General features: G+C 33.0%; 1 protein-coding gene across 37 annotated transcripts; it reads right to left on the bottom strand.

The window, feature by feature from the left end:
* Positions 1-661: 661 nt before the first annotated feature.
* Positions 662-15500, bottom strand: LOC107783644 (uncharacterized). Of its 37 annotated transcripts, none has more exons than XM_075218061.1 (16): positions 15119-15500; positions 12362-12425; positions 11214-11499; positions 10976-11056; positions 10833-10895; positions 5787-5840; positions 5425-5569; positions 4226-4294; positions 3443-3617; positions 2543-2756; positions 2410-2459; positions 1615-1742; positions 1368-1433; positions 1106-1272; positions 983-1024; positions 662-896 (listed from the first exon to the last, which is right to left on the bottom strand). In XM_075218061.1, the coding sequence occupies exons 1-7, from the start codon at positions 15127-15129 to the stop codon at positions 5559-5561; spliced, it is 570 nt and encodes a 189-aa protein (XP_075074162.1). In that variant the 5' UTR covers positions 15130-15500; the 3' UTR covers positions 662-896; positions 983-1024; positions 1106-1272; positions 1368-1433; positions 1615-1742; positions 2410-2459; positions 2543-2756; positions 3443-3617; positions 4226-4294; positions 5425-5558. The 37 variants fall into 37 exon arrangements, with proteins under 37 accessions (XP_075074162.1, XP_075074149.1, XP_075074176.1 ...); XM_075218048.1 differs by having other exon boundaries at positions 10976-11059; positions 11214-11515; positions 15350-15486; XM_075218075.1 differs by lacking the exon at positions 4226-4294 and having other exon boundaries at positions 2543-3617; positions 11214-11454; positions 15119-15243; positions 15350-15487.
* Between the last annotated feature and the right edge of the window lie 38 nt (positions 15501-15538).

The raw sequence follows: 15538 nt of genomic DNA, 5'->3' as shown, positions 1-15538 counted from the left end.
TCTGCCTTAAAATTTGAAACATGAAAATTTAAGTCCATGTGATAAAAATCAAATAAGTATTAATTCTATCAGGTCCCACTGGTTCATTGTTCCAACACAATACTGATCAATCACTTTCTCCCACTGGCCGAGTTTATTTTTGGCCAAAAGTGTTTTTTTTTTTGCCAAAAGCACTTTTGATCAAAAATTGAGGTGTTTAGCCAAGTTTCTGGAAGGAAAAATTGTGTTTTTGAGGAGAAGCAGAAGCAGTTTCGGAGAAGCAGAAAAAAGTAGTTTCTCTCCAAAAGCACTTTTGAGAAAAATACACTTAGAAGCAGTTTTTTAAAGCTTGGCCAAACACTATTGCTGCTCAGAACTGATTTTCAAACTAATTAATCAAACACAAACTGTTTCTCACCAAAAGTACTTTTGAGAAAAAAACACAACTCAAAATAAACTAATTTTTACAGCTTGGCCAAACGGGCTATGAATATACTAGATGATCTTGCCCATGCTTCGCATGGGCCCAACAATTTGCAGTCTAAAGTTCTCTTCATTTGTAGTAAAGATTATAACCACATGATCTTGCTTATGCTCTAACAATTTAAAGTCTAAAGTAATGGTCAATTCACTGCCAAATTTTATCCTAAGTTGAAACTGCAATCTTGAAGCTTTGAAATAATTGAGGCAAAAATAGCACAAGTGTCTAGTCTTGTATACTGAACCATAAATGTAAACCAATACAACAGCAAATAGAAGATAAAAGAGGATACAACATGATTTGTTTTATTAATTTGATCATGTCTACAAAAATAGGGCTCTAGCTTTTGAATAAGATAAAGCAATCCTATTCTGTTTCCCAAGAATTCAAAATCTATCTCATCTCTCAACGGCGCTGCATCAACTTCCGAGCACATCTGCACCCAATGCAAATTAAAATCCCCATTACACCCATTTATATGTATTAATATTTTATTTTATGCACAAAGTTTTGTAAGCTTACATAAAATGTTGTCACAACACCAGCAGAATCACAAACCACAATCTATATACCAAGAATGTGAATATTCAAATGTTAAGAAAAGAAAAAGAATGTAAGAAATAAAAATATTTGGGTTTTAATCACCTAATACTTGGTCTAAGGTGAGATAGCAGATATGTCCATGTGAGAAGTCTTGAAATGAGCACCAGTTTTCCTGAAGTTGTTTTCACCTCCCATGAGAGGGCACCAACAGGACAATAGCCAATTCCACACAGAAAGTTCAATTGAAGAGCATTATATTCACCCAGTCCCTATCAATAGATGAGCAAAAGCAGAAAAGCATGTGACTTTTAGAAAGAATGGGGATATTAGAGAGTTCAGTCCGATTATATTATAACACTCTTACTTGCTGATGTCATCAAGGTGGTCATCGAGATCCAAACATACTTCAATTTGTCTGATGAGATGTAATCTAGAAGGGCCATATTTACTAATGGTTATATGGTCGAAACCAAACCTTGTTTTTAACAAAATTATTTGTTCAAGGGAAGAACAGAGAAAAATTCCTCGTTTAAACTAATGAAGAAATTATAACCCTCTCAAAAGTTAGAAAGCATGAGTATACAATTCTAACTTCTAACAGGGACACTTACCTTCATGGTTGTGTTGTTGAACTGATGGATATCTCGACTCCAAATGATAATTTATGTTGTGCCATAGATGAAACTGTTTAAGCACCTTTAGATTGGCGAGTTAGCATAATCATCTTGAGCAGCAAATACTGAAAGAAGGGATAAAACATAGGAAAAAAATCAAAAGTGGTGTGGACGGCACTGGAGCAATATGTCAGAAGAAACATAAATGAGAAAATCCGCTACCAATAATGTGAGCAACAAAGGATATAATAGTAGGGCAGGGCAGAGCTAACTAATAACTCTAGACATCAGAGAAACCATAATTCATTTTTTCACAGGCTTTCTTATTTCACGAAGAACCAAGTAGTTTTCTACGTAGAAAATTATCGAATTGACCAAAATCATCGTTTTCTCAGCTGTTGCCTCTTAGAGTTCTTACTTGAGTACTTTTGCTACAAACATCACAAATTCTCCATCAAATAGTGCACCTAAACCATCAGCAGTAACAATTACTGAAACAGAAAGTGCCAAATAGGTATAAATGACTTTATAATTAGCATGTTAAATTATTTGGTTCAGGGAAAAGATGTATTTTATTAGAGCAGCTGCTGAACTACAGGTAAATTGCCTAAAACATGCTGCCGAACCCTTTTTATTCTAAAATTTAATCGGCAAAAGCACAAATCTTTTTAAAGGGAATTATCATTATGCTATGAGGTTTTAAAGTATAAAACTTCACTATTACATAAATCAAACGCAGCAGAAAACCAAAAGGAAAATATATGGAATCGAATTAGTATGAACTAAACTCACCCCGGAAGCACAATTCATTCTCTCCCAATAAATATGAATGAGCTAATAACCTGAGGACGATTTGAAACAGGGTAAAATAGAGTGAAGAGAGAATCCATAATAACCACAAAAGCAGAGGGATGGCTAAGCATACCTGAGAAAAGGCGGGACACGCGCCGCTGTTTTAAGATACATATCGATGCAGCGTTGTATCCTAATAGTGTGCCCAGCCATAAATTCCACTTAAAATGTTGGTGCTTTCTTAAAAAGAAATTGGCCACTCTTTTTCAAAAGAATGTCATTCATCTTGTGATACAACTTCCACAATGCTCTTGGAGAAATCTAACCAATGAAGTTCCTTTTGTAGTCTTAAGAGGAAGCAATAGCACAGTTGTGCCTATGAATTAGCATCGAGGTTCATAGAAGTATGTATTGTTTCTTTCTTTAAGAAACAAGCGACATATAAAGGAGAAGTGGACCAACAAAGTAAATATGTTAAAGAAAGGAATAGAGCAAAATATCAGAAATAAAGTTCTCCAGAAATAGCCTGCACTACACCACTCCCATCAGGTATAAAGTTTTAAATTTTACAGTTTAATTAACAAACCACAACTAAAAAACTATGAGACAACTAAAAGCTATGTGAAAATTTAAACCAATTAACTCAAGATGACAACAGGTCTATTGTTATATTACTGATTTACTGGTAGTAGCCACTCTTCAGTTTACTCATGAATTTTTGTAAAGTAATTCTTCGAGCTTTAATTAATCCACTTCAGATTATTTCCTACTTCTGCCCTTCCTCTCCTTATTGCTTTTACTTTACTGAACGTGATGAATAGGCATTGCTTTATAATTCTCAGTCTTTCTTCAATGTCACTCAAAACAATTTCTAGAGATCAACGTCAAGAGAAATTTTAAGCACAAGAGCATTTTATTCAATTACAAATGATCTAAAAATAGAGCACTTTATTCAATTATATAAGAAGAAGTATCACAGAGTTCAAATGTAGCAACTTATCCAAAGAAAAGAATTATATGTGGAACAACTTACCCATCACTTCTAGTTTCTGAATCTGATATTTTAGTTGGTCAGGATCCTTCTTCAATATACCCACTTCTGTCACTTTCTTCCTCTCTTTCTTGTTCTGGGAAAGAGGTCGTCCTTAGAACCATCCCTCAATTTTCCTTCTGTCTCCAATAGATGTCCCATAAGACTCAAAGCTTGTCTGTGCGTACATAAAAATGTAGAATATGCAAGTAAAAACGATAGGCTTCAAGGTTATGTCCACAAAGCATATAAGCAAAATAATTAATCTGAACCAATCTCTTTTCCTAATTTTCTGTCGTATCACATTATATATGGTATAAACATATAGCCATTGCTAGATAATAGATGTTTCCTATCAAAGAGTTAATCTCACAACTTCAGACGAATCCTATAATAAGGATGAAGTATATGAAGCCACTCAACATTTAAGACATTTAGAATGAGGATACATGAGCATATAGCTATAACAGTACAAGTGCAAGAAAAAGGTCAACTAACATAAACTTATAGCTACTTCTATTTCTCAAATTTCTCATCAGTAGTAAAATGTAAGAAAAATCACATGAACTGTTTTTAGGAAAAAAAAACTCAATATTTAAGAAAGGGGGGTTAAAGGCGACATTCAAATCAGGGGCTTCTTCAGGACACAATTAACTAAAGTTCCTTTTCAATTCCTGTTTGATACAATAATGCTTAAAAAGCTTTCACCACTTTTTTATTTTTCATTATTTCTTTCCAAGTAATATAATTCTATACTATTTATATGTGACAACAAAATTACCTAACCTGTTTCACAACAAAGCAACGAGCCCTCTTATAACAGGAGAATCCTGCTTCGTAAAAATACTGCTAGCCCTAGAAGATGATGCATTAGCTGAGTTACGAATAACTAAATTGTCAAGAAAACAACATTTTTTCAATTCAATTTAATTCAGCTCTGTAATTTCGTTTTCATGCAATTCTCTCAACTTTGAATTACTCTTTTCTTTTCCCTTTGTGACATGCAATTTCACAAACACATAACAGGCAAACTGAAAGTGAAGCTGCCAAAGAAAAACAATTAAAACCTAGAAAGCAATTGGTGATTCCTTAGACCTATTTAAACCCAGAAGCAACACAGGAAGAAAGAGAAGTAATTACTTCCAAAATGCAGGGATCAAATCTTAAGAAGTAGAGTAAGAAAAAACCAAATAGAGAGACACAAATTGAGAAAGATGAAAATTTTTAAAAAGAAGAAATATGACCATCGGATATAGAAGAGACAGAGTCAAAGGAATCAGTAGAAAAACAGAAGAGAAATGCTCATTTTGTGACAGAATCGTGCACTCTATATGATTTTGTCGAGTGAACAAGCACATGACTTTGTTAAAGCTAATTTCGTGCACTTTAAATGATTTTCGCTCGACAAAATCAAGATTGTAGCTGTCTGAAATCAACCTGTGCTACACATAAGTGAAGTAAAATTAAAAATTCACCTTAATTACTGAAGCCAGTCTATATGAATATCCCACCTACAAGCTACAACTCAATAGAGAAGAATATTACCAAACCATGTAGCATGACCAGACAGTTCAAGAACAAAGCGAGTAAGTACCATAAAACAAATGATACCTATTTTGTTTTATAAGGTGAAATTTGGAGATGAATGACTTGTGAAAAACATAGAAATTTTCTCTAGAAAGATGCAGTCATTTGAAGACCAATGAAAGATGGCAAGAAATTCAAAGCTATTTGACTTATGGGGTGCCAATGCAAGAAGTTCATCATAAAGGCATAGATTATTTGACGGCTGGACAAAATCAGTGTTGTCTATCTTCGTTAGTTAGAGGTGCTTACGGAAAACTGATTTGCGATTCTACTACCATAATATAATCACCCACAAGAGAACATACTTGTTATTATTCACACCAAGGTTGAAGAGGGCTATGATTTCAATTTCTTGAGCAATCAAAATTAGCACAGACGTTTCAGGAGAAAGAGGAAACCTGAGGGTTGTTTAATTCCATAACAGCCCCCTGCAGCAGCTATGTAAATATTTTCAAAAGCAATCCTTTGTTGCCAGACCAATTCGACAGTTGTGCATTAACTCGTGTATTATGACGCAACAAATAATACTGGGTCATTTAGTTTCTGTCAAATATATATGATGTCAATTATTTGTATGTATTCATAATAGTTGAATGAATATAATAAAGACATTAAAGAAGATTAATTGGACAACTTCCAGTAGTAAAACTAATCACATCATTGAAATATGCAAAGATATCCATATAAAATCAAATAATGAAACAATCTCTAAGGTAGAAAATGAAATTACTATATCAAAATTTGGTTAGTGTGACAGTACCTTTTAGTACCAACTTGTGAAAACATTTTACTTTAGAAGATCTTTTTAAAATACCTGCAACACAGATTATACGTATCAGTAAGCAGTAAAGGAATATAAAGACATCAAAATAGAAGATGAATAAATTTTTAATTTATTTCTCATTTTGTTTCTTAAACGAACAACAAATTTTTTTTCGCCAACATATTGAATAGTGATGTATAAAAATTTATAAGAGGAAATCAGTAAGTACATTCAAATGAAGAAATAAGATACAATTGTTATTACCAATATACAATAGACCGTCCTCCTTTATCCGGGCTTGGGACCGGCTGTGTTACAATATAATTTGAACACAGGCGGAGTTAAAAATATATATTTTTTTTTGATGTAAATGTCAGTCAGGTCAGCTTCACAGAGTTGGAAAAAAATCACATAAATATGCAAGTTGCTATTGTATTTATAGATTTGTAAAGATGAATGCTTTGACTTATTGGTCTTGGAAAGTTTCACAATGTAAATATTCTGATTTGTATATTTGGCATCCAAAAACTATATCAGATGAGTAAAAGTTTAGGAAGGATTTGTAGATACACAAGTCAACTCTTATTTAGCACATAGTAAATTGCAGAGAAACTATCTCAAGTCTCAAGAAAATTATTGAAATAAAGAATATAAGGTTAAACCAGGAATATAAAGAAGAAAGCTACAGACTTATAGAAGTGCTTTTTGAATGATTTCGTCATACACTATGTTATATGTAGAATGGTCATCATCGTTATCTACGGTTGGTGGTCGGATTAATATTTTAATACAACTTGAACTCTTTGCTCTGGATAAAGCAACATATAGCTGGCCATGAGAAAATACTGGCTCACGCAAATAAATACCAACATAATTTAATATTTGCCCTTGCGCTTTATTTATCGTCATTGCAAAACACAAGCGTATTGGAAATTGAGTTCTTTTAAATGGGATTGGTAGCTTCTCATCATCTGAAGATAACAATGGTATTCTGGGAATAAATACATGCGTATCTTTAAAATCACCACTTGCAATTTTAGCACATATAACACGACTCTTAAAATCACAGCATATCAGTCGTGTACCATTGCATAAACCCTCACAAGGATTTAAATTTCGCAGCAACATGACAGGACAATTTTCCTTCAAGATTAATTTGTAAGGAGGCAAACCAGCAGGGTTCAATAAATGTAAAAAACCCTCAAACTGGCTCTGATCATTTGGTTTAACAGTTTCATCCATTGCAATAAATGTTTTAGCTTCTTTAGGGAATTGAGCTATAAGTCTATCATTTATTTCATCAACAAAGTCATTTTTTGTTGTCAAAATAACGCGCGAAGTTAAAAAAGAAGAATTGTGAAGAGACATGTGCAAATTAGGATATATTATGTTAAATAAAAGACCCAAAGATTCTTTTTCAGTAATATAAGGAACAATGAAAGACTTTGGAATTTCTATTTTATTATCCATGTTTTTTTTTTCTTTTCCATTTCCAATTCGCATCAAATATTCACAAAAAGAGGGATCAGTTTTGGCACGCATATTCTCTGATAATTGCAATTTTTCAAGTTCGTTCCATATTTCGAAGTTCAATATGCTTTCTCGAATGAAATCTTCCTTTTTTCCACTTCGAACCACAGGAAGAGTTTGTCTAAAATCCTCTCCAAACACAACAACTTTTCCGCCGAAAAGCACATTTGTGTTCATTATATCTTTCAAGAGAGAATCTAAAGCTTCAATCATGTTCTTTTTTGCCATTGATACTTCATCCCACACAATCAATTTTGCATCACGAATCAAAGATGCCAATGAGCTTTGCTTGCTAATATTGCAAGAAAATTTTTCATCGATATTAATCGGAAATTTAAAACGTAAATGAACTGTTCGTCCTCCTGGAAGGATCGAAGCTGCAACTCCAGAAGTTGTTGTTGCTAATGCTACAAATCCTTTAGATCTCACAGTTGCTAATAAGGCACAGCATAAAAACGTCTTACCACTTCCTCCAGGACCATCAATGAAAAATGCTCTTGATTCATTGACAAATACTCTTTGCAAGATTATGTCGTATGCTATTTTCTGTTATGTATTTAATTTTCTATGTAACAACAAATCTTCGTTACCCACAATGATGTTTCTTTCGAAATATGCTTCCTTCGCTTCATTTGCCATTTTCGAAGATGTAATATTTTCTGAAACAAGATTGAATTCATTAATATCACGACCCATAGAATGTAGTATATCATTGATGTGATTCAGAACAGCGATGTGGATATCTTTTGCTGTATATTGGCTAGGATTTTAAAATCTTCGGACATTGAATCTTCAAACTGTTCCCGTAGTTCTCTTGGATTGTCAGGGCTACAGTATACTAATAATGTAGCAAATAAACGTCTTAAACTATAAGGCATTTGATAACATGCAGCCTCTAACATACATTCAATCAAGTTGTTATCACAATGTAACAACCCTTTTTTTTCTGCAGATTCTCTAAATGTGTCGCAGCATATTTCATTTACCGTTAGAAGATCTTTGTATGATTTTGGTGCTCTCACATTCATTAGTAATAATCTAAGGTAATATCTTTCTCCCTCTGTTGGATGACATGTTACAACCCGGCCAATAACGTGACCTTGTTGTCGTTGAGTCCACATTTTATAGCTAGATGACCATACGAAGTGTTGTGGAAAATCTTTATACATTAATTTAAACTCTTTAGCATCTTTGTTTGTTTCATTCATCAAAAAGAATTCTGTCAGCATCGTCTTCTTGATCATAGGATTTTTCACGATACTATCTATTGTGTCGTTTTTTTAAAAGAGACAAATTGTAGTCCATCAAGATGTAATGGGAGGTGGTAACCACTCGGAGTTATTTCACTAATAGGAAACGCAAATAAGCGCCACATAGCTTCTGAAGGTGACACCCATCTAGCAGATTGATACTCTTTTATCTCATCTATTTGTATACTTGTGTTATCTTCGTGTAAGCCAAATGATATCTTATCATGTCCTTTACAGATATATTTGTATATATATTTCACAACTTTAATATCGGAGCAAACTTCTACATTTATATGGCAATTGTATTTACATAGCAGATAGGGGTTGTGTAGGGAACAACCCATGAGTTATCAAGAAATTGTTTTCTAACTTTCACAGATTTACCAGTATTTCGTCTTCTATAAATTGGGTATGAGTTCTTTCCTTTCGTCGTCTTATCAACGAAACTCTTGGGGTACTTAAATTTGCACTCATTTCTTTTCATACATAAATTTGTGGGATTTAAATGACCACAAGGCCCATGCATCATGTGTTTAACGACAAGCTTATGTAAGTATGAGTATGTATCAGGGTCAGGCAACTTAGCACAAACAAATTTGTCATAAGCCTCGGGCGTTAATAATTTGTAGTCATCAGTAAGTATAACAAGAAAATGGGCATGTGGAAGACCGGATTTTTGAAATTCTAAACTGTACACAAAGGAGGCAACTTTTCCAAATATGCTTCTTTTTAATATATCTGTTTTCATCTCTTCTACCTTTGCTCTGAATACTCGACTAATTAAATTAGGCCTATTTTGAGTTTCGTCTGTTGGGAGCAAATGTTCCTTTATTTCAAGCCAAGAGGGATTACATTTTATGGTCAGAAATATATCAGGCTTTCCAAAATGCTGTACTAACGCAATAGCATCCATATAACGTTGACGCATATCTCTCGGACCACCCGTAAAACTTGTTGGAAGAAAGTTTTGTTTTCCTATCTTAGAAGCTTCTCTTTCGCCAAGTCTCAAGATATCTAAAAGTCCTTGTAGTACATCAATTCGAAATAAATCTTGGTTAAATGAGGCAAAATCTAATCTTTGAGTTTCTACTTTTATGAATTCATCAACTGAATATTGTTGAAATAATCTACCAGAATGTAAAACTCCGTTTTCCTCATTGTCTCTCATCTGGAGTTTGTAACAGTAGTATTCACGACAAGAAACATTATTTCTTTTTCGTTTCCCCTTTTGCAGAACATCCGCTTCCATATCAAGTAGTCCATCAATTGAACACATGTTAGAGACACTCGGAAGCTGCTCAGTCTCATAGTAAGCTCGCTTTCTCAATTTAATTCTAGGTTGTACGATTTTTGGAATACCGCAATGCCAGCCGTTTTGACCATAAGGAAATAAAAGTGGATATTGCAAAGGATCAGAGCAACCATAATAGTAATTTACTAATTGGTTTTTGTTACTGTGAGTATAAATTCGAATATGGGGTGTAAAACTATTATTGCTCATTTCTTGTTCTAGCCATAATGCTGCTACTTCTGACACAGTTGGCAGGTTATATACTCATTGATCTAAGCCAGAGCCACATCTCAATGCAATATAAAAGTTTGATAATTCTGGAATATGTATTAGAGATTTCAAGAAGATACAATAAGGATTTATCTTTCGTATGTTCATTTGATTCTGAACAATTGATTGTCGAAGTATATCCGACGAAGCCATTCGTTTTAATATTTCTGCATTCTCATCGTAAAAATACAACTGTAAATTTCTTGGTCGCCGATTTGTTGGAATTAAATCATTTATAAAGTGATACATTTGACCTTGTACTCTAAATGTATAAATTCCTTGGTTTCTTTTTGCTAGTACTTTGTCATAGTGCACCCCAAGGGAAGTAAATGCAAACATATTGTTGTATAATCTAAGGTAGGTACGGAAGTGTTCAAATTCTTCGGTATTGCCTAAATATAAATTCAAGAGTTCATTAGGCATTTCATGTGACGTCAACTTAACTGAACCATTGCTACAACAAAATGCCGGCAGCTCATATTCAAATATTTTTGCTCCACAATATTTACAATCTGGTACAGTTTTTAAAATGGTTGCATCAGTGGGTAGTTCTCTAATGTTCCAGTTCCAACTTATTATTTTTTATTTAGAACCTGTGTATATTAGTTGCAACAATATATCCTATTAGTGTTGAGAAGAGAGAGGCAGCAGGTGGTGTTATAAGATTAAATTGAGATAAACCTAGATTAAATTGAGACAAACCTTTGTTTATGTCAGTAGACGTCTCTACATGATGTCGGTCACAGGGTGCACCAGAGGTCGAACCTAACATACAAATAATTCTAATTAGTATATTAAAAGGGAGTACAGTCAAGCTACAAAAAAACATATTTTCACTCACTTACCATGTTCAAAAATGGAGAAGTGATCAGCAATATTTTTTCCTTTGTGACAATCAACTACTGCCCCCACAGCTGAAGATATACCTGCTAATATGGAAATCTAAATATGTTTAGTAAGAGCAAATTGTATTTAAGTACAATCACGACGAAGAACACATATATACATGCATATATTTCTGTCTACAAATAGTGTATATGTAGATGTGTCTTTTGTTCGAATAAATCTTTTTCGGTTTCTAACCTTTCCCAGCAATGCATGGTGCCTCGACTATCGTCAGATTTTTTTCTGTATGCAGCTCAAACCCAGCAGCTTGTTTGGTATATTCAAGCAGCGCAGTCGAACCCTTTTTTAATTCAAGTTTTTTTGATCGCCGGCGTGTTAAAAGCAATTCTTTTTTATCAACTGATAACTGCTTGTATAGATCACGTCTTCTACGATTAATTTTAGAGACGATTTCTGTTGAGCACTGTTGCTTCCTTTTCTGCGCACAACAAGCTGACGGTAAATGCTTTTTAACAGTTGACATCTGCAGTTCAAGTAATCTATAAAACTTTAACATCAAATCTGCAGTAACAACGATTTCTATATATGAAATGTTCTACAAACAGATACAGAGAGTTACAGTTCAAAGTGTGTATTTGCTATTCTAGGCAAATAAGATGGTGACCAATACAAAGAATTCAATAGTGGTAACGCTGGAAAGCAAACGAATTAATACTATAATTGTTTCTTATTATAGAATTAGTTTTTGTATATGGCAGAAACTTTGAACATTGACTATGGTTTTAGTGTACAATAGAAAGAAGAGCACAATGATAGACGAAGCTTATAAATATTTATTGGTAACTTATTAAAAAAATAGTCAAATTACTAAACGTATTAAAGCTGTTACACCACTGGAAGAAATACAAACTATTGTCAAATTTCAAATAGTTTTAAGTTGATTAGAGGAAATTATTGAAAACATGAAAAAGAATCTCTGTTGTAGCTGCACTATTAGTTGCCTCAAGAGAATGAAAAGAAGAAACTTCATTCTTTCTCATTTTCTTTTGTAGACCTTTCAACTGCTAACTCAGGAATTAACTTTTAACAATTATTTCACTGCCTTGGAAAATTTAGATTCTCAAGATACATATATCTGGGGCTCAGAGCACAGAGCAATGGTAAACTAATATAACCAATATTTTGTCAAATACAGCCTTTGAAAATACAAGTTCCAAAATAGATATAGGTCTATCCCTCCAAATCTTCATTACAAACATACACAAGATCATTAGTTTATCATTCCAAACTAAATCCAAATAAAAAATTAGAAACCACAATCTCGAAAATAAATCATGAATCAACAAAACAAATTTTATCGTTAGGGAAAAGTAGAATTTTTTTACCTTAGATTCATTTTTGGACTCGTTGGCAGTAGCTTCAGTATTTCTTGCCATAGGAAAGTTGTACCTTTAGATGTGCAAGAAAAGGGAACACATTAGAGAAGCCCAAAAAAAAACCTATTTTAAAAAACTTCATTGTTATGCATCACAAGTTTATCAATGGAAATATCTTGTAATAGGGGGAGAGATCAGTACAAATTCGAAGTTAATTAGATCAGCTAGCATTCATGCCAAAAGGAAATAGGGTTTTTTAAAAGAAGTATACGAAAAGTAGTGTGTGTATTATACCAAAAATGCAATATTTTATATTATGCGATTTCAAATGCGATCGAAGAAAAATTTAAGCAAAAGAGATGTCATTTAATCTAGATGATGTTATCTTCTTCCCAGATAGTGAGAATTAAGTGCCCCTCTAATGAAACAAAAAACTCTATGGTTTTCCGAAAAAGATTTTAATCTAGTGTGATTTAGTGTCAACAATAAGTAAAATTTGTAGGCAAAAGTGCTTGAACAAATTAAGAGGGACAGAAACTTGCACTTGCTCAAGATAAGGCAATATGATGGTTCATAAGAACTTTAAAATCATTTTAAGCAGCTACTGCCAAATGCTGCAAAGAATTACTGTGAACTAATAAATCAAATAAACCAAACAGTGAAACAGAGCTGTTAAAAGGTCAAAATGCAGAAAATACAAACTATTGCATTTTTTTTTAATTTTTTACCAAGAATTGATTGGCCTTAACAAAACTTATTACCAACTGAAAAGAGATACAAAATCTACCACATGAACAACAATAGTTCGTCATAGAGTGTAGTAGATAATGCACTTCAACAACTGCATCAACAAAGTACGCAAATAAATAAATTCTAAATAGAGCTTCATAGATAGATTCGCCGTTTCAGTGATGTCTTGGAAAATCAACAATGAGATGATTAGTTAAACTTGTTTTGCTGAATAACTGTAAAGTATCCTCTTTTCTTCTGACATGTCATATATATAGTGTTATAAGATAAGCTACATGTTGCCCATTCAAATTATGTTTATAATCACTCACCGAGATGCATATGTAATTATATTTAATTTCACATGAAGATTGAATACTTTGATAACCACTTTCGAGATACCATATTCAAAATATTTTTTGGGTAACCCAAAGTCAAGTTGTTTAAATATATTTATGCTTCCAAGTTCAAATATGCAATAAAAAGGTGACAGCAATTCCCGATGTATCCATTGTTCTTATGATGCAAGTGGAATATGAATTTCCAATAAAAAATTTCATGGTAACTGGAATGCAGTTTATCACTTGAACTATCATGTATGGTTTCTATGAACTGCTTTGGTAATTGCATGGTTTCTATGAACTACTTTGGTAATTACATTCTTTGGTAATGCTCAATCTTGAAGACTATGGGCGACTAAGCTTAGGGCAGATCTTATTTTCACATAGTTTCATTAGTGCTTTCTACTTTTGTTTCCACCTTTTTAATAACTCTTCAGCCTTTATCTTCCTTTTCTTTAAGGTATGAGAGAAGTGAGAACAGAGATGATGAAGAGGTACATTATTTTTGTATACCCTGTACTTTTGTTAAAAAAATCATGTAAGCAACTGTAGGACTGATTGAAGTCTATCAATTAGTTCAATATCTACAATTTATGCAAGAAAATTAGAAGTCAAATGATATGCATAACAACAAGTTATAGTAGATTTGCTATAGAAGTGTTTATTAGTTATATGCTAATACACATAGCGTTACAATTTTATAATCAGTTCCACAAATAAGCCATGAACATTCATGTTACCTTCTTAGGAAAAAGAAAAACTATGAAGATTTTCCATGACTTCATGTTTCAAGTTAGTTCTTGTCAAAGTTTATTGAAAGATGGTAACATTGTAGCCTTCCAGTTAAATATACGCTAAAATTGTGGGAGTGCCCAAAAGATTAAAGATGACCAAGTCTCTCTCTCTGTATGTGTGTATTTACCTAATTTCTCCATATGAGCTCTTTCCTACATGCTAACAATTAAACATCACATTTCTATCGCCGGATAGATTGTCAAATCTAATAGTGAATATAGCTTAGCTCAGAATTCACATTTTTTTTATCAAAAAAGACAATGAGCTCATATTCACATTTCTTGATAACAATAAAAAAATACAATGAGCTCATAATGACCTCCAAATTATTAAAATCTCAGCTTTCTCACTAATCTTTTTATAAACTAAACAAAACTTTGCTTGTTAGAGAAATCTCAGAGGAAGCATATCAATACCCTTTCCTCTTATACATAAGAAAGACTTATTTTTTAGATTATCCATAAAAAAAAGTTTACATATTAGTACATAAAAAATATCATTGAACATTGCTGGTTTAAACCCCTATGCGTGGTCCCAAATACCACCAAAATTTCAACTGATATTAAATTTTGAACCCATAATCTCAACTCAATGGACAACCAATTGTCACCCTCTGTATTTGTTAGTTTTCCTTATTGGGAAAATCCATATTGAATAGGAAGGTGCAGAGAACTTCAATTAATGGATGATCTCCAGAATAGCAGCAAAGTGGCTACCAAAGCAATAAAGAGCCTAAACGTTAGATAGTCGAAGGAAATCCCAATTTCTTTTCTAGGTATTTTTGAATTTCACAAAACTAACATAAAATTACAATTTAATTTCGAGCAACAAATCAGCAAGACCCCAAAAATAAAACAATCACAATCACATGTAATGGAAAAAGATAGAACAATAAACTAACCTTTCAGCCATATGATTATGTCAATTGAGGAACTACTGAACTACAAAACCCCAAACAAAACCCTAATTTTCTGTTACAACGAAGAAGCAGAAGCCAAAGGAATTCTGAGCGAAGATCAGCGGTGACTGTGAACCATGTGATTATGTCAATTTAGCAACTAATGAACCACAAAAATCCAAGCCAAACACCAATTCTTTCTTACAGCGAAGAAAAAGGTTGTGGAATTCTCACCGAAGAGAGGAAAAAGCATAGCAAATGTAATTCTGTACTTTGAAATTAGATACAAATTAGATAGAGAAAAACAAAGAAGATGAACAGATAGAGATAGAGAGTGACTTATCTGTCATACTGAAGTACCGCAGATAAATCAGTAATGCGTCAGCTGTCATATTGATCACACGCGTTAGCTTTCAGTCAAAT

This window comes from Nicotiana tabacum, chromosome 7, assembly GCF_000715075.1.
Source record: "Nicotiana tabacum cultivar K326 chromosome 7, ASM71507v2, whole genome shotgun sequence".
Classification (NCBI taxonomy): domain Eukaryota; kingdom Viridiplantae; phylum Streptophyta; class Magnoliopsida; order Solanales; family Solanaceae; genus Nicotiana; species Nicotiana tabacum.
Note: the sequence above shows the minus strand (reverse complement) of the source record. Positions and strands in the feature narration are given on the sequence as shown.

Coding starts and splice junctions, on each gene's coding strand:
- LOC107783644 (XM_075218048.1), bottom strand. Junction 11,516..12,361: donor AGTCCAAAAATGAATCTAAG/GTAAAAAAATTC, acceptor AAAGTTTTATAG/ATTACTTGAACTGCAGATGT. Junction 10,896..10,975: donor CTTCTCCATTTTTGAACATG/GTAAGTGAGTGA, acceptor TTTGTATGTTAG/GTTCGACCTCTGGTGCACCC.